We start from the raw sequence: 27,993 nt of genomic DNA, 5'->3' as shown, positions 1-27,993 counted from the left end.
AGACAGAGACATTTGTAAAGATTTTCCAGATTTATTACTTTTTTTTAGTTACAGTAGCTTGTCTTTCTCACTTGACTCTTAAACTAGAATTATTTTAACACCAATATTACATGGTAACAGCCAGTATGGAAACATCTACAGGAATGTTCTGGGAAGACACAGAAACACATACTGTCAAGTCAAAACCGTCTCAGTGGGACTTTTCCATAAAGGAAAAAACAAATACTCGTACACACAGCCTACTACAGAGACTAACTTGTCTTGTAGAGAGTGGTGGAGGGCTGGGGGTGCTAGGGTGTGACACTGGAGGGTGTGAGTGCATGTAAAAGGGGGGTGGGTCCCATTCCAGCTTTCTGGAGCCGGAAAGTTACTCCTTAGAATGCATGTACAGCAACAGGTCAGCGACGCGGTGGCTGTAGCCGAACTCGTTGTCATACCTGGGGAAACAGACAGATGGTGTCATAGTTTAGTTGAGGGCTGAGAATAACCAAAAAGGGGTCCAGCGTTAGCAGGGGAGGAACTATAAGAATTAGAATTAAGAATGATTGAATATTTACTCTAATTCTAAGGGAGTTATTTACCAGGAAATGAGTTTGACGAAGTTGTCGTTGAGGGAGATGCCGGCGCCAGCATCAAAGATGGAGGAGTGGGTGTCTCCAATGAAGTCAGAAGACACAACCTGGTGGGACAGGAAATATAAGCAGTGAGAAACCCACCAATAGAACAGCTGCAGTATACAGAGATCTATGTAATCTAGGAGCCCTGCTTTTAAATTACAACTTGTTAATAACACATCATATAATTGCCAGTTAAACTGAGCTCTATTTACACCTCTGCTCATCTTTCATGTTGACATACATATTTTGTAATTAACTTACAGAGTCCTCAGTGTATCCCAGGTATCCCTTCATGGGTCCTTCGGCGGCCTTCTTGACAGCCGCCTTGATCTCAGCGTAGCTGCCGGGCCGGGACAGGCGGCAGGTTAGGTCCACCACTGACACATCAGCCACGGGCACACGGAAGGCCATGCCAGTCAGCTTGCTGACAGAGAGAGAAGACTCACATCAGCACTCTTTTTCCATCAAGTAAACATCTGCATTCAGCATCTTTGATAAGTAGTAGGCACAATCACATAAATGTATGCAAACACACCCACCACAGGAGGCTGCTGAGGGGAGGACAGCTCATAATAATGGCTGGAATGGAGTCAATGGAATCAACCACATGTTTGATGTCATTCCAACCAGCCTCCTGTGACACACACACACCCTCCATCTACTGACCCGTTGAGCTCAGGGATGACTTTGCCCACAGCCTTGGCAGCTCCGGTGGAGGCAGGGATGATGTTCTGGTGGGCACCACGGCCATCGCGCCATGCCTTGGCAGAGGGGCCGTCCACCGTCTTCTGGGTGGCGGTGTAGGCGTGGACTGTGGTCTGAGAGGACAGGAGATAGAGAAAGGAAAAGATGAGCATGGGTTCCATAGCGTCAGCGGATGTGTCAATATGGAGCACAGGACCAAAAGACATTGATGCTCCCTGCATGCTGGTCATGAAGATGCATGGACAGACAGTCTAATGGAAGAAAAACACTGACCATGAGGGCCTCCTCGATGCCGAAGTTGTCGTGGATGACCTTAGCCAGGGGGGCCAGGCAGTTAGTGGTGCAAGATGCATTGCTGTGGATGACCAGAGAGAATTACAATAGGTCACCAATTCAGATGAATCAATTATGCTAGCGTTATTAAAGGTTGACTATTCTTGTGAAGAGTTCGCCCTTTGATCATGCATGTATTGTTCAGGAATAAAGGGACTCACCTGACGATGGTCATGCTGGAGGGGTCGTACTTGTCCTCGTTGACTCCCATGACGAACATGGGGGCGTCGGGGGAGGGGGCAGACACAACCACCCGCTTGGCACCACCCTGGATGTGGGACTGTGGAAACAGAAAAGCACATCTAATGCATCATATTGAATGTTTGTGTCTGGATCTGACTGGTCCTAATACACTTGAGAATTGTTGATAAAGTCTTTAGAGTTTCATAGGTTTATTTTGGCAAAGTACATTAGGGTTACTTATATGGCTGACGCAAGGCCTTGGTGAGCGCTATAGTTATCAGTGCTTGACGGGGACACACGAGTGTCAGTGTCTTCTGTGTCTGGGTACTGCTACTTACAGAGGCCTTGTCAATGCTGAGGAAGACTCCGGTGGACTCAACGACGTAGTCGGCACCGGCGTTGCCCCATGGGATCTCATGGGGCTTCATACTAATGGGGAGAGAGAGAGTAAGGAAAGACTATGTACAGACTCAGTGAGTATAGCCTTGCTATTGAGTGGCCCGCCGTAGGCAGACCTGGATCTCAAGAGAAGACAGACAGTGCACACTGCCCACAAAATAATGAGGTGGAAACTGAGCTGCACTTCCTAACCTCCTGCAAAATGTATGACCATAGAGACACATATTTCCCTCAGATTGCACAGACACCCATAGAATTCGAAAACAAAGCTAATTTTGATAAACTCCCATATCTATTGGATGATACCACAATACGCCATCCCAGCATTAAGATTTGTGACCTGTTGCCGCAAGAAAAGGGCAACCAGTGAAGAACAAACACCATTTTAAATACAACCCATATTTATTTTCACTTTTCTACTTTAACCATTTGCACATCATTACAACACTGTATATTATATAGACATAATATGACATTTTAAATGTCTATTCCTTTGGAACTTTTGGGATTAACATTCAAAATGGGTGAATATTTCCTTTAAGCCCCAGTGTTATCGCTGTGAGCTGGGCCTTGCAGACAGGTGGCGCCAGCCCTCAAAGGCCGATAGCAACACTGAGGAGATAATGGCCAGAGGTAATACTCTATGAGCCAGGGAGAAAGGGGCACACACACGCTCAATCCCAAATCAACCTAGCCCCATAGAATGGAACTTTACTCAGACCTACAGAAACGCTGCACGCACGAGCACACGTGATGATGTCGTCACTCACCACTGGAATACGGAGATGGAGTGGTCGTCCACAATCAGCTTCCCGTCCTCCATGCTCACCTCACCCTTGTAACGGCCGTGGGTGGAGTCATACTTGAACATGTAAACCTGTGGAGAAAAAGAATGTTGGAGAAAAACCAAAACTGACACTGTCAGAGAACATCAAGTTTATCAGTTCATTACACATGATGGGGTAATTGGTGTGTTATTACAATAAATACTACCACAAGCACACAGGTAGCTTGATCTGGCCTCCTCTGATTAATATGGCAGGGTGCCATGTTATATGAAGGCTGTTGGTTGAGGGACTGAAAGGGACTCAGCTCACCATGTACTGCAGGTCGATGAAGGGATCGTTGATGGCAACGACTTTGATTCCCTTCTGCAGGCAGGCCCTGAGGACCAGGCGGCCAATGCGGCCAAATCTGGACAGCGAGGGAAAGGGTGGATTCAGTACACACACACAGGGTGACATTGGTTTTGGGGATTTCTACCCTAAAAACCAGTCTAAAATTCCCTCGTCCGGCCTCTATTGGGACTGCTGTAAAATTCCAGATGCTAAATGAACATGTTTAAGTTAGGATTTACACATGTGGAAGGGTGAGTGAAGAAATGTGTGTACTTAACCGTGTGACTGTGTTGTATATGTGTTGGTGTGCTGGTTTACAGTGTAATCCTTATTATCTGTTAACAGTGCTGTCCTCCTCTTCCCATCTAACACTACTGACTCCCCTCAACACCACACCTTCTGGGGCCGGTTGCACCAGTTGGTCGTAACTCTATGTCCAACATAAAATGTGCTCTACGCCGGACCTAAAAATGATACCGGTTACACCACACAGCTATTACTTTAAAAACTAGTGTCACGCCCTGACCTTAGAGACGTTTTATTTCTCTATTTGGTTAGGTCAAGGTGTGATTTGGGGTGGGCATTCTATGTTGTCTATTTCTTTGTTTTTGGCCAAGTGTGGTTCCCAATCAGAGGCAGCTGTCTATCGTTGTCTCTGATTGGGAATCATACTTAAGCAGCCCTTTTCCCCACTTTCTGTTGTGGGATTTTGTGTTGCACTCCTAGCTTTACGTTCGTAGAGTTTTTTTTTTTTGGTGGAACATTTATTTAATAAAGAAAATGTACGCCTACCACACTGCACCTTGGTTCATTTATGACATGGAGTGAGGACAGCGAGCGTAACAATGAGCCTACTTTATTCTAATATATTCGTAATATTCATTCCCACAATAATTATTGATTGACCCATCCAGATGTGGTTTAGAAAACATGCAGTGGTGGGCTTTGCAAAGTGATGAGATGTGCCTTGCAAAGTTCAGAATGGTCACGAGGATGGTAACAGCCTAGTAATGGGCGCTGCCTAGCAACCATCATTATAAAGCATCAAATCTCATGAACGCCCATTGCTTACGCTGGACTTAGCTACAACTAAATTCTTATCCCAAAGTTGGACGGAGCTACGCCCAAACTAAAATTTAAGAACAACTTTCACTCAACTGGTGCAACTGGCCCCTGATGACAACCACAGGCTCTGTGGGGGCTGACAGATACCCATAGGAAGACGACCAATGTCTGTTCAGTGTTCACTGTTTGCTGCTCCCAAATGCGATTTACACCATAGATCCTTCAGTTATCAGTGTGTTCTGCAATTGCATTGCACATTTATATTGCTTCATAGCCTGTTATTATTACATAACTCTTAACTGGGGCTGGATGTCTGTTGGTGCACATGGGCCATTTCCCTTTTTTTAATGGCAGTGTTTAACACTGTTTTTGATAAATATGCAACAATTTGTGTATTAGAGGTGAATGTAATGCTTACCCGTTGATTCCAACACAGAGGTCTGACATAGTTGCTGTTGATTGGGTTGTAGTGGTGAACCTGAAAGACATTAGAAAAGGTATAGCAACAAAAGTATCTCTCCCTGTAGAAACAAAGTCTTGCAAATGTACAGCTTTCACAAAGAGGGTAGGCTTAACTAACACTGAAGTTTCCCAGGCCGTCTATTCTCAGAGCCTAGAATCTACAATCAATCTTTTTTTCTATAACAGCAGAGAAATTAGTACCACAGTTTAATTTGTCCAGTTACATAGCAGCAGTTAGCTAAGTCAAACACTTGTTCTGCTATGTAGTGCAGGACTAGGTGGCCTAGTGATGGGAGGTGTAGGTTAGATGTGTCCCTAACTTGGCTACGTGAAGCTCCATTGTCTCCAGGCCTGTTTAACATGCCAGACAGAAGCAACAGGGCCAGACTTCCTATTCAGAGGAATTCCTTTCTGTATACTCTAGGGGAAACTAGCCCAGTACAGAACAAACACTGGGTTCTGGGCTCCTCCCTTCTAGCCGCTCTGAATCCACAGGGGATATCAATCAGTAGCTCTCCTCTGCAATGTTAGCTCTCACTGTATTACCAGCCTGTAGGTCTGGTGCCAGGCCAGTCTCATTACATTCGAGGCTGCGGTGTGTAAGGAACGATAAAACACAGCCTTCCACTTTAACCTTCTGGTTTAATAGGAGACTAGGCTATTTGTCTACTATGACTTCCCCAATGGTTCCATAATCAGAGGATTGGACACATGCTTTTCTGTTCTCAGCTCAACTTGCATGGAAACGTATAAATGAGCCTTGGGATAGGCACATTACTTTATGGGCAAGCTGCTGCATGTGTGGTATTTCTGACAGAGTGGCTGGCTGTTCTGTAAATTTCAAGCTCCAGACTAGTACTTTTAATTCCCCACTGGTGCAGTGAATGGAGTTGAGGCACAGATGGCATTTGTTTTGTAGTCGGTGTGACGGCGGTAGGTGAGAAGGATTCACTGTGAGCTTGGCCCAGTCGGTTCATTATAGGCCAGTCAATCCAGGCAGCATACGCAGTGCATGCTATGGCTCTTTAAAAAGCCCACGGGCAGGAGGAACAGGAAGATTAGGATAAGCCAGCTGGGTTAGTTGCCGACACTTCCTGTAACTAGAAAGCAAGTTACAGCTGAGACTAAAAATAAGGCTTTATAGTTCAACTCTGTCTTTACATACTGTTTGAGCAAGTCAAAGAAATGTTCAACCAAATTATATAGCCTAGCAAAAAAAGTGTTGGTTAGCAATGCTGAAGGTAATTTGAGGTCGGGAGAGGTTTGAACACATTTGAGGCAATACTTGCAAAATACAGTTGACCAATAACAATGTCAGGTACGTGTTGGAGGATGGACCACATAACTAAGTTACTACCGTTGGTGATGCAACAATCAGGAAATTCCTGCTTCTTCATTTTGCATCGATGGAAACATTTGTTGGAAATTGATGTGGGCAAACTCTTATCAATGTTGAAACATTGCTGTTATAAACAAGTCCTAGTGCTGGGCTATCGATCTATCAATGCATCATTTAGCATAATCTGTATTGCTCTATACAGAGGCAAGAAAGAGTATGTGAACCCTTTGGAATTACCTGTATAAATTGGTTGGATTTTCATCTAAGTCACAACAATAGACAAACTAATAACAAATTTTTATTTTTGTCTATATTGAATACATAATTTAAACATTCAGTGTAGGTTGGGAAAAGTATGTGAACTCCTAGGCTAATGACTTCTCCAAAAGCTAAGTGGAGTCAGCTAACCTGGAGTCCAATCAATGAGACGAGATTGGAGATGTTGGTTAGCGCTGCCCCGTAAAAAAAGAAAAAAAAGAAAATTGAGTTTGCTATTCACAAGAAGCATTGCCTGATGTGAACCATGCCTCGAACAAAAGAGATCTCAGAAGACCTAAGATTAAGAATTGTAGACTTGTATAAAGCTGTAAAGTGTTAAAGGTATCTCTAAAAGCCTTGATGTTCATCAGTCCACAGTAAATAAAATTGTCTATATGGAGAAAGTTCAGCACTGTTGCTACTCTCCCTAGGAGTGGCCGTCCTGAAAAGATGACTGCAAGAGCACAGTGCAGAAGGCTCAATGAGCTTAAGTAGAATCCTGGAGTGTCAGCTAAAGACTTACAGAAATCTCTGGAACATGCTAACATCTCTGTTGAGTCTATGATACGTAAAACAAGGATGGTGTTCATGGGAGGACATCACGGAAGAAGCCACTGGTGTCCAAAAAAAAGACATTGCTGCACGTCTGAAGTTCACAAAAGAGCACCCGGATGTTCCACAGTGCTACTGGTAAAATATTCTGTGGACAGATTAAATTAAAGTGGAGTTGCTCAGAAGGAAGGAACACACAACACTATGTGAGGAGAAAAAAAAAAAGGCACTGCACACCAACATCAAAACCCCATCCCAACTGTAAAGTATGATGTAGGAAGCATCATGGATTGGGGCTGCTTTGCTGCCTCAGGGCCTGGACAGCTTAGTATCAGCGACAGAAAAATGCATTCCGAAAGTTCCTCAAGACATTTTGCAGGAGAATGTCTGCCAATTGAAGTGCGACAGAAGTTGGGTGATGCAACAGGACAACAACCCAAAACAGAAGTAAACCACCAGAATGGCTTCAGAAGTAAATACGCCTTCTGGAGTGGCCCAGTCAGAGTCCTCTCCAATTGAGATGCTGTGGCACGACCACAAGAAAGCGGTTCACACCAGACATCCCAAAAATATTGCTGAACTAAAACAGTTTTGTAAAGAGGATTGGTCCAAAATTCCTCCTGACCGTTGAGGTTATTGCTGCCAACGGAGGGTCAACCAGTTATTAAAGCCAAGGGTTCACATACTTTTTCCAACCTGCACTGTGAATGTTTACACGTGTTCAATAAAGACATGAAAATTTATAATTGTTCGCATTTTATTAGTTTAAGCACATTGTCTATTGTAGTGATTTAGATGAAGATCAGATAATGACAAATTTATGCAGAAATCCAGGTAATTCCAAAGGGTTCATACTTTCTTGCCACTAAGTGACATTTAAACCAATAAAGCAAATGACAGACCCAGATCCTTTTCAACAAAGGAGACTATTGATTTGTCCTAGTCTGCCATGATGACAGATAGTGACTTTGGCTGCACATGGAGGTCCAAGATAACAGGACTAAAATAACATTTAGGTCTATAAAAAAAAGAAATCCATGACCATGTCCAGTTGAAAGGAAAGGTAAATGTTTTGTTTCTTCTCTCAAGTTAGGATAAATCATTAGGCCATAACCTAGCCTTGCTGTAACCTTACCTAATTAAAAACGCAGAAATTCTAAGGTTATTAACACATCAGCAACTGTCTGTACGAGCGGATGTTACGCCTAAAATGAGACCTTGAAAAAGCCTTAGTGCCTCTTTGTAAACTTATCAACAAGTGAAGGGGTCACCATAACCTCAAAACCAGACACTGATATAGAAACCCTGGACAGATAGGCTATACATTTACATTTAAGTCATTTAGCAGACGCTCTTATCCAGAGCGACTTACAAATTGGGCCATGACTAATATAGAGTCATGGCTAGAAGGTATCCAGCTTTTATCAAATTAACATCAAAAGAAGATTTTTTTTTACATTTTAGCCAACCCTAATCCTTTTCCTAACCTTAACTTGGGCAGCAGGTTAGGGTAATTAGGTTATCCTAATCAGCTACCAAATGTCAAATCTGATGTTCATTTGACAAAAGCTGGATCCCTATATGAAGGGAGTCCCAGTTATCCTCCATTAGCTTTTCCCCTCTGAGCGGAGGGTCACTGAAATGGGTGCACAGAAACAATCCATACACGGAACAGAACTAGTACTGAACTCTGGGCATTAGGCTAGACTAGTGGGAACAAAGCCCTTGGGGCTAAAACACCTCAGACCAATCGAAGCAACACTTTGGTCAATCAACTCAAAATAGGCCTAGGTTCTTCCAACGGATTGTCTGGTTTTCTAATGTCTAGCACCCGGTTCAAACTGTCTGGGTGTAGGCTATAACGTTAGGGCTATGCAAAACTACATATTTAATTGGACTAGTATCATAAGGGCGAGTCAAGTACCTTACTGAATGTGCTTAGGATCTGTAGTATCTGCCAATGAGCAATAAATCATAGATGTCCTCACAACTCCCCTCTCCACAGCTTGCAGGCGTCTATGTAAAACTGCTGTGCTGCAGCAAGGTAGGACTTAGCGCCGTCTTTGAAAGGACACAGGATTGCCCTTGCAGCTGGTTGGTGTAACGTTAGACAACTTGATAATCTGTGCCTGTATTCCTGTGTGTGGCTCCCACCGCAACTAACCCAGCTGGCTTATCCTAATCTGCCTGTTCCTCCTGCCAGTGGTCCTTTTAAAGAGCCCCAGAATGCACTACGTATGCTGCCTGGATTGACTGGCCTATAATGAACCGACTGGGCCAAGCTCACAGTGAATCCTTCTCACCTACCGCCGTCACACCGACTACAAAACAAATGCCATCTGTGCCTCAACGCCATTCACTGCACCAGTGGGGAATTAAAAGTACTAGTCTGGAGCTTGAAATGTTGATATATTCAGTAACATTGAACATTTGGATAAGGGCATTAAAAAGATGTCATCATATTAGACTGTCTGGCCATCTTCAATTCTCCTTGCCACACAGGCATCACAAGGTGACCCAGCCATTAGTGATACAGGCAAGCAGGCTGGGAGGCAGTCAGAAGGCTCCATGTTAGTTATGTGCTCACATTCCTCCCTCCTTTATATTCTGTTCACACCTTCCCTTTCTCCCATTCAGCTGCTGTCTGGTTCAATCCACATATCAACTCCACTAGTTCTATCACCTTCATGTTATTTCTTCAGAAAAACAGTAGACAAGCCTCACGTCCGTCTCTTCAAAAGAAAATGTCAGTGGGTTCTGTTATTGTGTCTGTGTGTATTATTGTCTGAAGTACTACCACCCCTCTTTTGGTCTCAAGAGTACGCAAGTGGGCTGACAAATAGAATCCTTTGTCGAGGGGACCAATCAATACTGGACTTGTGTTCTGGATGCCTCAAGATGTCAAATGGCTCTCAAGAGCTGAAATGTGGAGGAATTCAACAGGCGCAGGCTGCTGACAACACGGTGGTGACTCTTATTAAAGCCCAGCACAGAAAAACAGCCACTGTTTGTACAGGCCTATAGGATCCACCTCTGCTTCTGACTCAACCGCAATCATTTACCTGCCTGTCCTACTGAAAACTGACACATCAGGTTTAAATGAACCACATATCTGCATACCAACACCCCATGATCAGGTTCCAAACACTGAAAAGAGTAGTTTTTGTGATTGTGTCATTCAAGCAAAAGCCTCAGCCATGGTATATTTAGGGCTGGCACAATTACTGTATAACATTGTAACAGTTGGTTATGGATGAAGACGGTCATGAAAATAACCTTCATAACACACATATACAGTACCAGTCAAAAGTCTGGACACACCTACTCATACAAGGGTTTCTTTATTTTTACTATTTTCTAGTGTGCAAAGCTGTCAAGGCAACGGGTGGCTACTTTGAAGAATCTAAAATATATATATTTTGATTTGTTTAACACTTTTGGTTACTACATGAAGTCCATATGCTTTACTGCATAGTTGGCGTCTTCACCATTATTCTACAATGTAGAAAATAGTAAAAATAAAGAAAAACCCTTGAATGAGTAGGTGTCCAAAATTTTGACTGGTACTTAGGGTTGAAAACTTTCCGGTAAATTTCCGGAATTCTTCCGGAAATTTCTCATGGGAAGTTATTCCTAGGAATTTTGCTTAAATTCATCCAAAAAGTTAGCTTATAACAGTGAACCTTTGTGGGATACACAAGGCAATTCTAGGTCTTGTGGCATATTTGGGTCAAACTATTCCCAATTCAATGGAATTGCAACCCTCTGCATGCACAGTGCATTCTTCCATCACATGTACAGCTGATTCTCAAGATCTTGCACACTGATGAGATGCTATTGAGCCCACACTGTCTGAGCCAAGGACTACATGCTTTCTGGTAAGTTTTGATTACAATACTGGGTGGGGTGAATATATTTTATATGACATACATGATTTTTTGTTAACTAGTAAATAGTAGCCTACAGCAGTGTGTTTAAATCATTTCTTACAATTTCTGCTAGTTAGCTTTTGCTACCATGTGGGTTTTAGCTTGCTTGAGCCTGCTAACTGAGGAGTGTTAATTCACCTGTTCCCATACATGTTTCATTTTAAAACACTTATCTTACAAAGGAGTTGTTTAGTTTAACTATTTATCTGTACATGGAATTATATGTTTTTTACTATTTTTTCCCCTAATCTTTACAGGAAAATGCCACAGGCACTATGAGACATTTCACTGCAACTAATGTTGAAGGAAAAGCTGTGTACATTTGAAAATACTGTGCCAAATCATATGTGAAGAATACAACAAAGATGCAGAATCTGGCCAAGTGCATAAAGTTCCCTCAGCGCTCACAACAAGCAACCTCTGACAAAAGTCCCTCAATTTTCACCTCAAATAGAAGTAATCAGACACCTTATCGATAGCAACAGCTTATGGTCCTCCTGGAATCAGAAGTTTGACTCAATGGAGGAACGTTGTCAGATAAATGCTGTTGAAGGTCTTGCTTGAGCTATGTATGCAACTGGTTCACTTCTGATGCTCACAGGCCATGTGTATTGGAAAATAATTCTGAATTTGTCGCCCAGCATACACCCCTCCAACCAGACATGTTTTATCTACTCATTTGCTGGATGCAGATTAAGTGAAGGTCAAGGAAATTATAGAGAACGCAGACTGTATTGCAATCATCTCTGATGGGTGGTCGAATGTTTGTGTGCAAGGAATAATAATCTCCACCCCTCAACCAGTATTCTACAAGAGCACAGGCACAAGGGACAGACACAGTCTCCATTGCAGATGAGCTGAAGGCAGTTAAGAACCTTGAACCACAGAAGGTATTTGCACTGGTGACAGACAATGCTGCAAAAATAAAGGCTGCTTGGTCTAAAGTGGAGGAGTCCTAACCTCACATCACACCCATTGGCTGTGCTGCTCATGCATTGAATCTGCTCCTCAAGGACATCATGGCACTGAAAACAATGGATACACTCTTCAAAAGAGCCAAGGAAATGGTTAGGCATGTGAAGGGTCATCAAGTTATAGCAGCAATCTACCTCACCAAGCAGAGTGAGAAGAATAAGAGCACCACATTGAAGCTGCCCAGCAACACCCATTGGTATGGTTTTGTAATCATGTTTGAAAGTCTCCTGGAGGGGAAGGAGTCTCCAAGAAATAGCCATATCACAGTCTGCCGATATGGACAGCCCCATCAAGAGGATCCTCCTGGATTATGTATTTTTGGAGAGTGGTAAGCAGCCTGAATCTCCTGAAACCTATAGCAGCAGCCATTGCACCGATTGAGGGAGAAAATGCCATCCTGTCTGATGTTCAGACTCTGCTTGCATATGTAAGAGAAGAAATCCGTACTGCCCTGCCCACGTCACTGTTGCGCCAAGCAGCAGAAACTGCAGTTTTGAAATACATCAAAAAGCATGAAGACTTCTGCCTGAAGCCCATACACGCCGCAGCGTACATGTTGGACCCCAAGGATGCAGTCTGGTGCAAAGATCAACAAGGCCTATGGTGTCATCACTACCGTGTCTCGCCACCTTGGCCTGGATGAGGGCAAGGTTCTTGGCAGTCTGGCAGTACACTTCCAAGCAAGGGCTTTGGGATGGAGATGCAATATGGCAGTCGTGCCAACATATCTCATCAGCCACCTGGTGGAAGGGACTTTGTGGATCTGAGGCTCGTTCCCCTGTTACCAATCATCCTCCAAATCCCACCAACAGCAGCCTCAGAGCACAACTGGTCCTTGTTTGGGAATGCAGGCATCAAAGCACGCAACAGGCTGACCAATACAAGGGTTGACAAATTGGTGGCCATCCAGGCAGATTTTAGGCTTTTAGAGCCTGACAACGAGCCATCCTCAACAAGGTTGGAAAGTGACCGAAGATGATGTCTCAGAGTCTGATGTTCAAGAGGTGGACATTGAGGTCCAGGTAGAAGACATAGAAGCCTGAGAGGAAGACAACCAAAGCGTTAAGTTTAGACTGTCATTTTACAGATGTTGAAAACATTTTTGGGAGATGCGATGGATCTTTGGGGATCATTCGGTATTCTGTTGTACAATGAAATCATCCCACGTGAAGAGTCAACTCATTTAAAGTTCAATTCGTAACATTTTTATTACTATTGGGAGGATTTAATCATTTGCAATTATGTCTATTTATGATAAGGTAAAAGGTTTGTTTGTCTCCATATGATAAATATATCCAATGCAAAAACATAAAATAAAAAATAAACTCTACATTTAAATGGTATTAATATGCATATATTTCCGTTATTTCCCATATATTCCCACCTCTGAATATTTCCCAAATTGTGCAACCCTACTGGTACTGTATATATATATATATATATATTTACATTATTTGGTGTGTGGAAAGAACAGCTGACTGAAAACAGGAGAGCCGGGCACTCATGCGGTTGACGCCGTTTCTGCTGTAAGACTCTATAACTTGATTAACTTAGTTGCTCCTTTCTGAAACAAGCAAGATGCTGTAGAAAACTAATATTTGGTTGTCTAGGTGATTCCCCCCTCCCATCAGCAGAACATACCAGTCAGGAGTGGAGGAGAAAATGTGTGTCTTACATCTATTCCGGTGACAGTGGTCATTTGGCTGACCAATAACCTCCATCCAAAATTCCATGACCTGACCGTCACATCCCTAGGTATATTGACCATCATACCAATAATATTTCATAGCAAGGTATTAAAAATGCCTGGGGCAATAAAGCTCAATAATGAGTACTTTGTTTTAAACATCCACCATGGTAGTTGTCTGGCTAGACAGACTTGGAACAATCAGTCAAGTGCTATGGGGCTACTCCTCTGTTGGGGTGCAGCCGTCCAACCGTCCACTCACCCAGACAGGCACTGGTCCACAGCACCAACCCATTACTGGGGAGAAACAGGGTGCCTGCAGTAAGTGGGTCATTCACCCCAGGGGCATACAGATACCCACTCAGGCAGAAAATGTCCCAGACAATGGCACAAAAATAAAGTGGGTGAGTCTCAATATGGAAGCGTTTATGAACGAGTTGGCCTTTTACTACGATATTCATTAAAATGCTGACAATCAAGAAACAAAGCAAAAACCAGCGTGTGGCTGTTGAGGGATGAGGCAGATGGAAACCATTCCTGTTAGCAGAGGTGAGCCTGGGAGCCATTTTGAGGAAGTGCGGTGTCATACCACCACGTCCATTTACTGTGCGGCACACAGGAAGAATGACACAACCAGGCAAATATGATGCAAGAGGTTGGCTAATTGTAGGTAATATAGATATTTACAATGTAATAACAATAAATATACTATAATTTCCATGACCAGCGGTGTCATTTGCATAGAGCACACACATTAACCTCTCCAATCTGTCTTAACCTCAGCAGAGAGAGAGAGAATGAAAATGTGCTGCCTCACACCCACCCTCACTGGCATTTTCTACATTCCCAGGCATGTCTTGTATTGATTTTAGCTCAGTAGTTTTCCACTGTTGAGACCTGAGCCATGAGGGGCAGGCCCTGATACTGGAGACTCAAGACACAGCTGGGTACTCACCATTCAACCTGCTCACTGACTGCCACGCCCCTTTGGAAAATAAACTGCATTAAACTCACGCAGCCCTACATCTAGAATATTATTTTCAGTAAATCAATATATCAAACATATTCTGTATTTATGAAACAAACGTGATTACATAATAAATATAAAAAAACACTTGTTCAAAAGCATGTTTTCAAGATCATTCTGATTCAATAGCCTGCAGCTAAACTATTATATGTGGGCTAATCTCATATACATCAAATGAACCTCTGTATAGCCTACTGGTTCTCAGTCTGAGAATGTTATCAGTCTAATATGGTTGGGCAGCTGTCAGAGAGCGGCATGCTGTCCAGTCCTCCTCTACAAGCCTCAGGACCAGCCAGCCTCAGCACCTTGCCTATTTACTGTCACATGACTGCGCTCACTGCAGACAGCCAGTCAACTCATGCAACTAAATATCACACCATCAAGGCCTAGTAATAGACTAATGTAGTCAGCTTTGTCTGGACAAAACCAGACACTGGCTAAATGCATAATAAGCCAGTCCCCTGTCCTGTGGTGATAAAAGAACATCAAGTTGTAACCCTGTTGTGCCATGTCAGACTAAATCTTCAAGGTGGCAATATGTTGAAGTCCATTTGTTTTCTGTTAGAGCTGTGAAACCTAATAGGTCAGCAGGAGATGCCGACCAACCAGAACACAACAGGAAGGCACACAGATGGGAAAGGCATGACGGTGGCCGCTGCAGAACAGAACAGCCATGAATAAATGAACTGTTGTAGCAAACTGCAGTGGATCGATTAAGGATGGGTTACCTCCTGCCAGCATGTGACCTCCCTGACTGCCTGAAATGTGCAGCTGAGTCAGGGGGGGATTGGGAGACGATATCCATGTGATAATTTACTAATGTCATCTTTGGGGAAGTGATAGCTATCTCTAACCCCAGCATCAAGAGAGGACTCAGTCAGCACGAATGATGTTGACCATAAATAACTATTTCATTTTATTTGTAGATCAGTCAGTCTCAATTTTCCCAGGATACATCACGGTTTCGATGATCTCGAACACGGCCTTTGAGTCAGAGTCTCAGCTGCAGGCATGTTCAGGCCTAAAACAGGAAAATAGGACTAGGCCCTATCTATAATCACACGACCAAAACAGTACATCTTGTTTACATTAGGCCTTTGCATGTGCAATCAATGCCCTTAGCAGTCTTCCAGAAGGATACTTGACACAGTGCACATGCATATAAGCAGGCCAAACTAGATAAATTGAGCAGTTTTCTAATGAGGATGATGATATGCATTACATATTGGTCATTGAATACATTTTGAAATATATAATCATTTCAACTATTCTAACAAGCCATTTTCTGTTCTTTTGAATGAGGAATCATTTTATATCCAGAACATAAAAAGTGGTTTATGCAGGGCGCAATTAATTCAGCAGGGAATCAGTCACTTTATTCTTTATGGCATCGCTTGGAAAATAGGCCGGGTCTGTAAAATGACCTTACAGTATGATACGACCTTCACCATCGCAGTGATGAAAAAGGCCCATCGTCTGGAGATGGCTGCCTCTCCATCCTCCATAGTGACCCGAGTCGAAAGTTGTTGTTCCTGTCTTTGCAAACGGTTGACATCTTGATTAAAGTTTAAAAACATGTATATTTTAGCAACGAATACAATTTGCTACAATTCCGACAAAGTAACCTAATCGGTAGGCACATTGATGCGACACCGCACACCATAGCTTCCCCCTTCAGAGAGCATCATTGGAATCATGCAATTCATCTTCAATCATTATTAATCTCATACCCAAAATTAAAACTGTCAACGTGAATGTATCAATTACAATTCAACATCCACTTCATAAAAAAAAGTGGTCTCGGCTTAATTTGGCTACATTTTTTGGTTTAGATTTTTCATCATTGCGACCGTAACATTCTATAATGCTATGACGCAATCAAAAGAAATCATCATGAGTATGTGGTGAGGCACGTAGCCAGTTAGCCAGAGTAACATTTCTGGGATTTCCTGTACAGTCATCCACACCGACCATTTGATACAACTATTTAGGTTCAGATGTGGGGAAACAGATTAACTGGTTATTTATTGAAGACAATCTAAATGTTGTATGAATCCACAATATTCGTTCTCAACAGTCTTCCGAAAAACGCAACATCGTTCGAGCTACAGTGTCACGTAACCTCTGTACATTTTGCCTTCTAATTAATGAATAATGCATTATCTTGTTGGTCTCAATAAACGCTCAACTGGTGTCTTAATAAATAAGATTAGTATGTGCTTTGCATTAATTAGCAAACTACACGTCATATTTTCAGAAATTAAGTTGTACAGAAACGTGAATTATTACACAAGGCCATGGGCGCATCCTTTCCCCGCCTCCATCATTTCCTGGCTTTGTAATGTTAAAGCGAAAGGAGAGGCTCAGAAGTAGCTACTGCTACACTATTACAACCGTATTCAAAATAATAAAAAGCCACATATTAAGCAATAAGTTTTACAATGATTGTTGTATAATAAATCCTTTTGTCGATCATACATACCTTGAGAGGAGATGCTGCAGTGACTGTGCAGGCAAAGAGAACAGCCTTCCAAATTTATAGCAGACACGTGACACGTGTGTTGGTCTAATTGCCCTAGAAACATGACGTCACCTGATCTTCTGCTGGGTCACGGCTGCTATGGAAACCACAGAGAACTTGGGGGAGGTTGCCAAATTATGGGCGGTACGGGAGGATGGTGCAAACTGATTTTTTAAAATCATATTTAATTTAGCTAGGCAAGTCAGTTAAGAACAAAGTCTTATTAACAATGACGGCCTACACCGGACAAACGCGGACGACGCTGGGCCAACTGTGGGCCAACTGCCCTATGGGACTCCCTATCACGGCCGGTTGTGATACAGCCTGGAATCGAAATTAGTCGAAATTAGTATTTTATATTATTTTCACACACTGAACCATAACCATACTAACGGATCATTAATGACAAAGTCGTTAATTTGCATAATTTGATGGAAAAATCTGAGAGTACCGCTCTAAAATTCCACATGCTGCAGCACGTGACTATCTGTGCAAGTGTTCTGCAGAGCATCCGGCTGCTGGGCTACGTGAGATATGGTGCGTGCTTTGTGGAATGGATGAAAACCGTGTGAGACCACATTGTGGTGAATCATCATCCATCGATTGTAGTTACACACGATCGCAATGTAATAACGTATTTCACTAACCTAATTTCTGAGTGTAAAATAATATCTCTGAGGAAAAACATTTAAAAGATACAATTATTTTATGGAAAGGGGATTCCTAGTCAGTTAACTGAATGCATTCAACTGAAATGTATCTTCCGCATTAAACCCAACCCCTCTGAATCAGAGAAGGCGTGAGTTCTGCCTTAATCGTCATTCACGTCATCGGCGCTCGGGGAACAGATATTGTTGGGTGTTAACTGCCTTGCTCAAGAGCAGAACGGCAGATTTGCCCACCTTGCCGGCTTGGGGATTCGAACCTTTGACGTTTTGGTTACTGGCCCAAAGCTCTTAACCGCTATGGTGGTATGCTACCTAAACGTTGAGTTTTGAAGTCGACTACAACAGGGTGTATATTAAATGTTACATCGCATATGGTGAGTTTCGTAAAAATATCTAAATGTATAGGAATAATAATATGTGAAGCCAATTAGCTGTCAAACCATACAGTCATTATGTCAAACCATGAACACATTGTAGCCCACTTTCCTCAATGGCGCCATCGTGTGGTAGTGCGTTGAAATGATCCAAAAGAAAAGGAAGTACATCAATGACTTCATATCCCTCAGATCCTCCTTTTCTTTCAGTAATATCTTTCCCCTAAGGAGAGCAGCACCATCAAGAGAGTCAGGAAGTGAATTCTGTAAAGTCATCCAGGTGAGTAGCCTACCCACAACCCAGCTCAGCCAATGGCAGTCCAGCTCAGCTACCCACAGCCAAGCAGACGGTCTGATGCTATGTGGACAGATGTAGGACAGGATAAGATTGGATCAACCAGAGGTAGACTGAGCTACACAATGTACAAACCCCTAAGTGTCTCTGGCTTTTAATAAAAAGGATTCATTAATTTGAATTTAAGTTATAATGGTGGTGAAACATTTCAGGTATCTCTCTAGAATATGAAGACATACAATACATTATATTTGACACACTTTATTCATACAAATACATAAATATAATGCATATAGGCTACTGTACCTCCAACATTATCACCAAGAAAGAACCCTTGACGGCAAATATGTGTGATGTTATACATAAAAAGGCAATGGAATTCAGAAACAAAAGGCAATCACCCACAGACATCCACATACTACATTTACAAAAGGAAATGATTCCAAATTATAATTGATATTACAAACTCACATCAAGCATTCTATTTTTTTTGTATTAGAACATGGAGGTGTGTCTTTACAAACATATCACAAAATAATTCATGGTTATTGTTTCAATGTATAAGATTTGGTTCCGTATCAGAAATGGTTTAGGATATTCAGAGCTATACTTGTACAGAGTTTGGCAAACCTTGTTTGATATTTAAATTGTATTGTATTGTTTTGGAATGTTTGGGACCAAGATGGACGACAGTTTGCTAGCCCGACTTCTCTGTATAGCAGGTTGACGTTTATTGGCATGAGTCTTGTCCTAGAGGCAGAACTGAGAAATGTCCTCTTAGGCCAGCTGCAAAGTCAAATTGGGTATATTGTAAAAATTCATGAAAACAAACATTTGTTTTTCGGTCTTAATTTAAGTTTAGGGTTAGCCATTTGCTAGTGTGGTTAAGGTTAGGGTTAGAATTAAAATCAGATTTTATGACTTTGTGGCTGTGCCAGCTAGTGACCACTGCAGAGCAGAGCTACCTCCAGAACAAGATTCATGACGGAAAATGCTAACCTGCATCTTTATACCTATGTCTGGTCTAGATATATGCCCTCTTCTCTCAATAATACAGCTCCTGGTCCCACCAACCTGTGATAGTGGAATGGAAATAATCTGAATTAGGGCTGACTACTGCAAGGAATGGATGGATGATAAATAGATGGATGGATGGGTGGGTGAATGGATGGATAGATGCATGGAGGATGAATGGATGGACAAGACAGAGGCAAGAAAGGCTACTTACTTCCTGGATGTCTTCTGACCCCCAGCTTCCTGATCTCATCATAGACAAAGATTAGAATTCCGTACGGGATTGGAACGAACCACCATTGGCCCCTGTAAGGGGGAGTTACACGCATGAACAAACCAACATGAAATCCATCAAAACAATGACAGAGAAGATGAATCGACAACCATTCAAGTCAAGCAGAGTGTAACAGTACCTAATGGGCATGAAGTTGAAAATGTTGGGCATCCCTGGGCAGTAGCACAGCAGGTTACCCAGCAACAGCTGGAAGACGATGGCACTCACCAGCACCTTGTTCCTGCACACAAAGGGAAAACATGGAGGATGGTCAAACAATGTTTTATTAGTCCCATCAAGATTGATACTTCCCAAGTTATTTTGTTGGAAGCCTTCTCTGCCACCATCCTTTCATAAACAATACATTTCATAGAGTATATGATTGTATGTAGGGAGTAAGAGACATTTGTTCCATGCAGTTAACATCCACTGACCTAAAGAAGCCTTGCTGGAAGATGGACAGACGGCGGGTTTTCCTGATCAACACATCAGCAATCTGGCAGATCTCAATACTGATGAAGAAGACAGTGTAGCAGGTGTACTGCTGATACAGACGCTGGGCGTATGTCTGCAGAACAGAGAAGACAGGATATTTCCAACAGGCATCTCCAGGAGTTACAGGTAAGTGAGGGCACTGTAAAGCCACACGCACTTGTCCATTCCTGGCCACAAGACACACACACACACACGCTTATCCTACAGTAAGCCACACACACTCAGCCATTCCTGGCCATATCTATCCTAGAGTAAGCAACACACACTCTCCCACTCCTAGCCATATCTATCCTACAGTAAGCCACACACACTCACCCACTCCTGGCCATAGCTGTCCTGCAGGTCCTGCAGATGGACATCCTCCCAGTGGGACCTGAGCCCCACACACAGCAGGGGATACCAGCCCTCCTGGGCCATCGCTGTAAAGTAGTCTGTGAAGCCAGCGAAAGACTGGATTGCTCCTGGAGAAGGGGATAGGGGGAGAGATAAACCAAAAGAGAGGGAGGGAGGAGAACATTGAACATGAAATATGTACTAATAGACTATTTGTAGGTTATCACCTTGAATATTGGTCAATAAATCATTCAGCTTCAAGGATCAATCGGTCTCAAAGGACCTAGTGAAAAAACAAGGCCTTTTTCATACATTTACATACTACAGGAACAGACATGAACCCTCACCAATCTGGAAGTAGGAGTAGGCAGCCAGAGATTCGTTCACCAACCTATCCTTACGCGGGTTCCTGGGTTTCAGATGCATAATATCACTCTCTGCCTTCTCATAGGCCAGAGACACAGAGGGAAACTGTGGGATAGAAGAAGGATAATCGGCATCATTCTAGAATGGTCTTATAGTGCAGGGGGATGAGGGGTGAGGAAGAGGAAGAGGAGGAGACTCACAATGTCAGTGGCCAGCTCGATCATGAGGATGGTGATGCAGCCCAATGGCAGAGGAACACTGACAGTGATATAGATGAGGTAGGGTGTGAGCTCCGGAATGTTCTTGGTCAGTGTGTACGCAATGGATTTCTTCAGGTTGTCAAAGATCAGACGGCCTGGGTGTCAGATATGGTCGAAATCAATCCCTCAATATCAGTATTACTTAGTATCATGAAGGCTTAACTTTGTGAAACCAAATATTGGTTCACAGGATACATTTCAAATGTATTAAGCCTGTTAAAATGGCTGTTGTTGTGTTTTGTGATTTGCTAAGACACTCTCACTCACCCTGCTCCACCCCTGTGACAATGGAGGCAAAGTTGTCATCCAGCAGAATCATGTCAGCTGCATTCTTAGCTGCATCGGAGCCAGCTATGCCCATGGCAATACCAATGTCTGCCTTTTTCAATGCAGGGGAGTCGTTCACCCCATCGCCTGTCACAGCCACAATGGAGCCCTTAGTGAGAGAGAAAGTGAGAGAGTGAGAGAGAAAGAGAGGGGAGGAGAGAGATAACATGACAAAAAAGAAGGGTTAGCCAAACCAAAAACCTCTCTGGAATGCAGTGTGACTAACGACTTGGTATGTATGTGTATGTGTGTGTGTGTTGGTGGTGGTGGTGGTGGGGGTGGGGGGGGGGGGGGGGAGCTCACCAGGCGCTGACAGCTCTCCACGATGATGAGTTCTGCTGGGGGGAGGTGCGGGCGAACACCATTTCAGGGTGACTCCTCAACGCTTCGTCCAGCTCTTCACTGCTCATGTCCTTCAGCTGACCACCACTTATCACACAGGCACGGGCATCCCTGAAGACCACATAGAATAGATTAGAATATGATAGAATAGAATAGACTGGTCAAATCCACTGACAGGGCGTTATTATCTCCAGGAAGTATTAGGAGTTCTCACTCCTTCTTACTTGATATACACACTCTGTATAAATAGTCAAATCTGTCACAGGAGATTGATCAACCACAGTGAGAGTCAGAGTCCTAACCCTGCCAGACCGTGTTGGTGTTGGGGAACAAGACCCACCTCCTGTTGACCTGCTCCACTGGGATGTGTTTCCTGGTAGCGATGTCCTCTACTGTCTCACTGCCCTCTGTGATGATGCCAACGTTGGCAGCGATGGCTCTGGCCGTGATCGGGTGGTCGCCTGTCACCATGACTACCTGAGGGAGGTCACAGTGGAAGGAGTTGATGTTGATTGACGTGACACAATGAGGGAGACTGTGATGGCCTGTTACATTGTATGTTACATCTATGTTCTAACTCTCTCCTTTTTTCTCTTTCTGTCTTTCTCCTTTGCCCCATCTCTCCCCCATTTAACCCTCATACCCTTATTCCAGCCGTGCGGCACTTCATGACAGCGTCAGGCACAGTGGCGCGTGGCGGGTCGATCATGGAGATGAGTCCAGCGAAACACAAACCAGACGTGGTGAAGTTCATCTCATCAGAGTCAAACTTGTAACCACGAGGAAACTCATTCTCATTCAGATAGATGTGACAAAAACCTGGAGACAAATGTTTGGACAGATTGGAGGGGTTAGTGGGTATTTATGGGCCTAAAGAAGAGATACCATTAATTGTTGGGGAAGCTACTCTGAAAATATTGGTTACCAAGCTACAAATTAATTCACACTGGAGTTAGTTAAGTTAAGCTACACAAAAGCCACCATTAAGAAAAACTTAGTTTACTTAACTAAAGTTACTTAGAAAAGTAATTCACATCGTGATAAACTACTTTGTGATAAATTATCATATCTAAATCTGAAATGTCATAGACTACAAATTGCAAGAACAGATCACTCTGCAGTCAGATGTTAACAGAATGTGTCATTTAACCTATTAAACACAAAATATTTGGCAGGTCTGATGCCGAAAAAGAACACTGTCCCTTACCCAGCACTCTCTCCCCCAGGCTCCCCAAGTCCATGTATGCGGTCTGGAAGGCCTCTCTCCACTGTTCATCCAGGGGCATCTCCTGGCCCTTTATCAGGATGGTGGAGCAGCGCTCCAAGATCCTCTCTGGCGCCCCCTTCATCACCAGCAGGTAGCGCAGGTCCATGGGGTCTTCCAACTCATGCACTGACAGCTACTCGCCACCGGGGGGAGACAGAGTACGATTCAAACACAAATAGTTCATTCTGGTAATGCCATTAAAGTATGTCTAATAGTCACATGATACACCTAGACAACATACTGTAGATTATATAACACACTTTCAACAGACTGACTTGAAATCAGATCAGAAAATCAGGCCTCTTACCTGGAACTTGTTGGTGGAGTTGAATGGTACTTCAACAACCTTTTTGAAGCGTTCCCTGTATTCCATCATGTTCCCTATGGCCAGCTCAGTGAACTTCAGCAGAGCCGTCTCTGAGGCGTCGCCCACCACTATTCTCTGTTGCACATAGGTGCATTGGGAAAAAAGGTAACTCATAAATCATACAGTTTTCATTGATGCTGTGTCTGTGAATTAATGTGTCTGTTGAGGCTAGTGTCTATCAGCTCACCCTAGGAATAGGCAGAGACTCCTGGTTGGGTTTGAAGATGGCCCGGTTACAGAGTCCTGCCACTCTTGCCAACGATCGCCATGTCTCGGATGATTGGTCAAAGCTCTGACCTGATTGGTCCTCTGTGGTGTCTGCGGCATGGATCACATTGTCGAACCACAGGTGGGCCACRGTCATCCTGTTCTGGGTCAGAGTGCCCGTCTTGTCAGAGCAGATGACCGAGGTGGAGCCCAGGGTCTCCACAGCCTCCAGGTTCTTCACCACACAGTTCTTCCTGGCCAGACGCTTGGCCGTCAGYGACAGACACACCTGGAGGGAGAGAGAGGGAGATGGTTGATGAAAACTGTTAATAACCAACTTGATATAGGCSTAGACAGACCAGAGCCTCAGTGTTGACTCACAGTGACAGTAGCCAGCAGCCCCTCAGGTACATAGGCCACCACGATGGCCATGAAGAAGATCATAGCCTCCAGGAAGGCATAGCCGATAAACATGGCCACCACGAAGAAGGTGAAGCCAAAGAAGATGGCCAGCCCAGCAATGATGTCAACAAAGTGCTCAATCTCTATGGCAATTGGCGTCTTCTCATTGCCTACGCCTGACGCCAAGCTGGCAATGCGGCCAATGATGGTGCGGTCACCCGTGTTGATGACCGTTCCTGTGGCCACTCCTGGTAGGGGCCAAGCAGAGGAAAGGGGATTTTAGATTACATTATGAGTTAATGTGGAGTTTTGCAAAATTTTACTGTATGAGTGAAGTGTTTCTGTGTGAATCTTTTCTGTGTGTGATTGAATAAGGGGTGTGTCTGTCAAAGGAGCTGGTGGTGGAATCAATGGAATGGTACCAATACTACCAAACACATCAAACACATGGGAGCAACATGCTTGAATCCGTTCATTTTATTCCATTTCAGCCATTAAAATGAGCCCATCTTCCTATAGCTCCTCCACCAACCTCCTCTGGTGTCCTTCTGTAGTACCTTCAGCAGTGGGTGCAGTGGTGTGGTGTGTGTGTAGGGTGTGTGGTGTGTGTGTGTGTGTGTGTGTGTGGTGTGTGCTTGTGTTGGTGTGTGGTGTTTGGTAGCACAGAGGTTGGTGGCACCTTAATTGGGAGGACAGGCTCATCGTCCGGAATAAATGGAGTATGAACTCTCAAACACATTGTTTCCATGTGTTTGATGCAATTCCATTATCTTACTCCAGCCATATTATGAGCCGGCCTCCCCTCAGCAGCCTCCTGTGATGTGTCTACCTTCCAGGCAGGTGGTGGAGAGAAGAGGCGATGTTCTTGGTCTCTAGGGGGTTCTCGTGGGTACACTCCGGGGTTTGCTCTGGGGCTCTCTGACTCTCCTGTCAGGGATGAGTTATCCACCTGGAGGGGATGATGAGATCAAGGAACTGACAGGGTTATACATATGAAACCAACCAGGGTTCAAGCCCGGGTCTTCTGCATAACCTAACCCCTAACCCCTTGCTAGCTTCATTCCACACCCCGGGTCAACCGTAAACATACCCTAACCCTGGCTTCATGTCCACATCCCGGTCAACCTAAACCTAGCTAACCTAGCCTGACCCGGTCAACTAACCAGCCTAACTACCTACAACACCCCGGTCATAAACCTAACCCTGTTCATGCCAACACTCCGCGCTACCTAGCTACCCTAGCTTCCATGAACCCGTCTTAACCTAACAGTCATCAACCCCGGTCAACCTAAACCTAACCCTAACCTAGCTCATTCCACACCCCGGTCAACCCTAAAACCCTAACCCTGCTTCATGTCCACATCCCGGATCAAACATAATCCTAGCTTCAACCTAACTCTAACATAACCCTAACACAATCCTAACCGAATCTAGCCTATGTTCACATTCCTGCTCAACCTGCATCAACACCCTTAGCCATTACTTCTGGGTGAAAGTGTGTTAGTGTCTAAATGGAACTGGGGCCTAGTGTACCTACCTTACAAGCCCTGGGCAAAGATGATCGGATGTCAGCAGGCACCGGTCACCACCCTTAATCTCCACCAGGTCTCCCACCACCAGTCCATGGCATTGATCTGGTTCTTCTGCCCGTCACGGATCACCAGGGCTTGCTAGAAAGAGATAGATGGTTATACCAAATCCCTGTATTTCAATGATTGATTGATGACTGCTGCCTTGTCAGTGCGTAGTGAGTGGATTATGATCTGGTGATGAAAGGAATAGTTTTGTCATGAAAGTAAAACAGTTTCTTACAATAACAAAGAACTTTATTTAGGGTATTATAGGCCAGGATGTTTCTGTCTGGTTAACATCTTCATGAAACACTCATGTCTAGTTATAATGTATTTCCTAGTTAAGATATAATTTTCTTTAGTTATAATGTATTCTCTAGTTATAATGTATTTCTCCAGTTATAATGTATTTCTCTAGTTATTAATGTATTTCTCTAGTTATAATGTATTTCTCTAGTTATAATGTATTCTCTAGTTATAATGTATTTTCTCAGTTATAATGTATTCTCTAGTTATATTCTCATTAATGTTTCTCTTATTATAATGTATTTCCCTAGTTATAATGTATTTCCTTAGTTATAATGTATACTTAGTTATAATGTATTTCCTTAGTTATAATGTATTTCTTATTATAATGTATTTCTTAGTTAATGTATTTCTCAGTTAAATGTATTTCTAGTTATAATGTATTCTCTAGTATAATGTATTCTCTATTATAATGTATTCTCCTAGTTATAATGTATTTCTCTAGTTATTAAGTGTATTTCTCTAGTTATAATGTATTCTCTAGTTTAGTAATGTTATTCTCTTAGTTATAATGTATTCCCTAGTTATAATGTATTTCCTTAGTTATAATGTATTCTTAGTTATAATGTATTCCTAGTATAAGTATTTCTTAGTTATAATATTTCCTTAGTAATGATGTATTTCTCTAGTTATAATGTATTCTCTAGTTATAATGTATTCTCTAGTTATAATGTATTCTCTATTATAATGTATTTCTTAGTTTAATGTATTTCTTAGTTATAATGTATTTCCTTAGTTATAATGTATTTCCTTAGTTATAAGTATTTCCATATCTTTACCTGTGGAACTAGATTTTTGAAGCTGGCGATGATGTTGGTGCTCTTAAACTCTTGGTAGTAAACGAAGCAGCCAGTCACCACAACAACAGTAATCAGAGTGATGGCGAGTACAGCTGAGACATGTGTGGTCACAGAGAAATAGTGATGAAACAAACACAATATGTTGACGCTGTAATACATTTATTTCGTATGTATTCCCCTTTCTTCACATACAGTATTTTCTCCTTCAGCCTCCTCTCATCCTTTAATATTCCATTTCCTTCACCCTCCCAGTGTAACTGTTAGGCTCCTCTCCTTCACCCTTGCCCATGTACCGTTTCCTCCTCCTACCTCTCGTATTTCGCGCGCTCTCTAAGCTGTTGTCTCTCCCAGTCTGAAAACCTTTAGCCAATGCCTTCCTTCAGCAACCCACCTCTCCATTTCAGCCCTTCTGGTATATACATTTAGCACGTTCCCTTCAGCTCCTGCCTAGACACTTCTCAACTCTCTCCTCTTCCTCCTTCTTTCACCCTCCAGTGGGTATGAGACGTTTAGCCTTCCTTTCACACCGTTGTCCGAGGTAACTCTCTCCGCCTACGTTTTCATGCGGCGTTAAACCTTCATCGTCGCTGCCTGTCCACGTGCAACATTTGCCTTTCGCTTTCACCAACCTCCGCCCATCTTATCCAGCCCTTCGTCCTTCTGGCCTCCGCAGTGATTGCACGCTGCTCCTTCACCCTCCGCGTGCAAACTTTTAGCCGTTTTCCTTCACACCTTCCATGCAACGTAAGCTCAACAGGAAAAAACACCTCTCCTCTCTCTCTCTGTCTGGGTAGTAGTGTCTGTCTGTTAACACCTCTCCTCTCTCTCTCTGTCTGGGTAGGTAGCTGATTGTCTTAACACCTCTCCTCTCTCTCTCTGTCTGGGTAGTTTAGTGTCTGTTCTGTAACAACCTTTCCTCCTCTCTCTCTGTCTGGGGACGTAGTGCCTGTCTGTACCTCTCCTCTCTCTCTTCTGTCTGGGAGGTAGTGTCTGTCTGTAGACACCCTCTCCTCTCTCTTCTGGGTAGGTAGTCGTGTCTGTCTGGAACACCTCTCCTCTCTCTCTCTGTCTGGGGTTAAAGGTGTGTTCTGGCTGTTAAACACCTCTCCTCTCTCTCTCTAGTCTGGTAAGGTCAGTGTCTGTCTGAACTGGCTG

General features: G+C 43.3%; 2 protein-coding genes across 4 annotated transcripts in view; both read right to left on the bottom strand.

The window, feature by feature from the left end:
- Positions 1-7: 7 nt before the first annotated feature.
- On the bottom strand, positions 8-17,455 carry gapdhs (glyceraldehyde-3-phosphate dehydrogenase, spermatogenic). 3 transcript variants are annotated; one of them, XM_023988730.2, is made up of 11 exons: positions 17,132-17,455; positions 4,839-4,898; positions 3,335-3,431; positions 3,008-3,114; positions 2,177-2,267; positions 1,817-1,935; positions 1,596-1,677; positions 1,284-1,435; positions 879-1,041; positions 582-679; positions 8-437 (listed from the first exon to the last, which is right to left on the bottom strand). In XM_023988730.2, the coding sequence occupies exons 2-11, from the start codon at positions 4,865-4,867 to the stop codon at positions 368-370; spliced, it is 1,008 nt and encodes a 335-aa protein (XP_023844498.1). In that variant the 5' UTR covers positions 4,868-4,898; positions 17,132-17,455; the 3' UTR covers positions 8-367. The 3 variants fall into 3 exon arrangements, with proteins under 3 accessions (XP_023844498.1, XP_070300004.1, XP_023844500.1); XM_070443903.1 differs by lacking the exon at positions 17,132-17,455 and adding an exon at positions 8,956-9,081; XM_023988732.2 differs by lacking the exon at positions 17,132-17,455 and adding an exon at positions 6,630-6,680.
- Positions 17,456-18,752: 1,297 nt separating this feature from the next.
- The window catches only part of LOC111964878 (potassium-transporting ATPase alpha chain 1-like), a 10,513-nt gene continuing 1,272 nt past the window's right edge, over positions 18,753-27,993 (bottom strand). The window contains 24 exon segments of the mRNA XM_070443917.1: positions 18,753-19,581; positions 19,736-19,827; positions 19,935-20,036; positions 20,230-20,363; positions 20,606-20,751; positions 20,971-21,094; positions 21,190-21,344; positions 21,517-21,685; positions 21,880-21,911; positions 21,914-22,029; positions 22,259-22,395; positions 22,562-22,737; positions 23,126-23,318; positions 23,493-23,627; positions 23,740-24,048; positions 24,141-24,409; positions 24,991-25,015; positions 25,017-25,076; positions 25,078-25,110; positions 25,699-25,739; positions 25,742-25,786; positions 25,789-25,831; positions 26,818-26,930; positions 27,366-27,380. Coding sequence (XP_070300018.1) covers positions 19,553-19,581; positions 19,736-19,827; positions 19,935-20,036; positions 20,230-20,363; positions 20,606-20,751; positions 20,971-21,094; positions 21,190-21,344; positions 21,517-21,685; positions 21,880-21,911; positions 21,914-22,029; positions 22,259-22,395; positions 22,562-22,737; positions 23,126-23,318; positions 23,493-23,627; positions 23,740-24,048; positions 24,141-24,409; positions 24,991-25,015; positions 25,017-25,076; positions 25,078-25,110; positions 25,699-25,739; positions 25,742-25,786; positions 25,789-25,831; positions 26,818-26,930; positions 27,366-27,380 — 2,693 coding nt within the window. The 3' untranslated portion in view covers positions 18,753-19,552.

The sequence above is a fragment of the Salvelinus sp. IW2-2015 genome, linkage group LG6.1 (genome assembly GCF_002910315.2).
Source record: "Salvelinus sp. IW2-2015 linkage group LG6.1, ASM291031v2, whole genome shotgun sequence".
In the NCBI taxonomy this organism is placed as follows: Eukaryota; Metazoa; Chordata; class Actinopteri; order Salmoniformes; family Salmonidae; genus Salvelinus; species Salvelinus sp. IW2-2015.
The sequence above is the reverse complement of the archived record's forward strand: the minus strand, read 5'-3'. Positions and strand labels throughout refer to the sequence as shown.

What these genes read in the sequence shown, in the direction of transcription:
- gapdhs (XM_023988730.2), bottom strand. Translation starts at nt 4,867, where the DNA reads ATGTCAGACCTCTGTGTTGGAATCAACGG. An exon ending in TCCATCTCCGTATTCCAGTG is followed by an intron (nt 2,268 to 3,007) that starts GTGAGTGACGAC and finishes TCTCCCCATTAG; the next exon opens with TATGAAGCCCCATGAGATCC. An exon ending in TGGGATACACTGAGGACTCT is followed by an intron (nt 680 to 878) that starts GTAAGTTAATTA and finishes CTGTCCCACCAG; the next exon opens with GTTGTGTCTTCTGACTTCAT.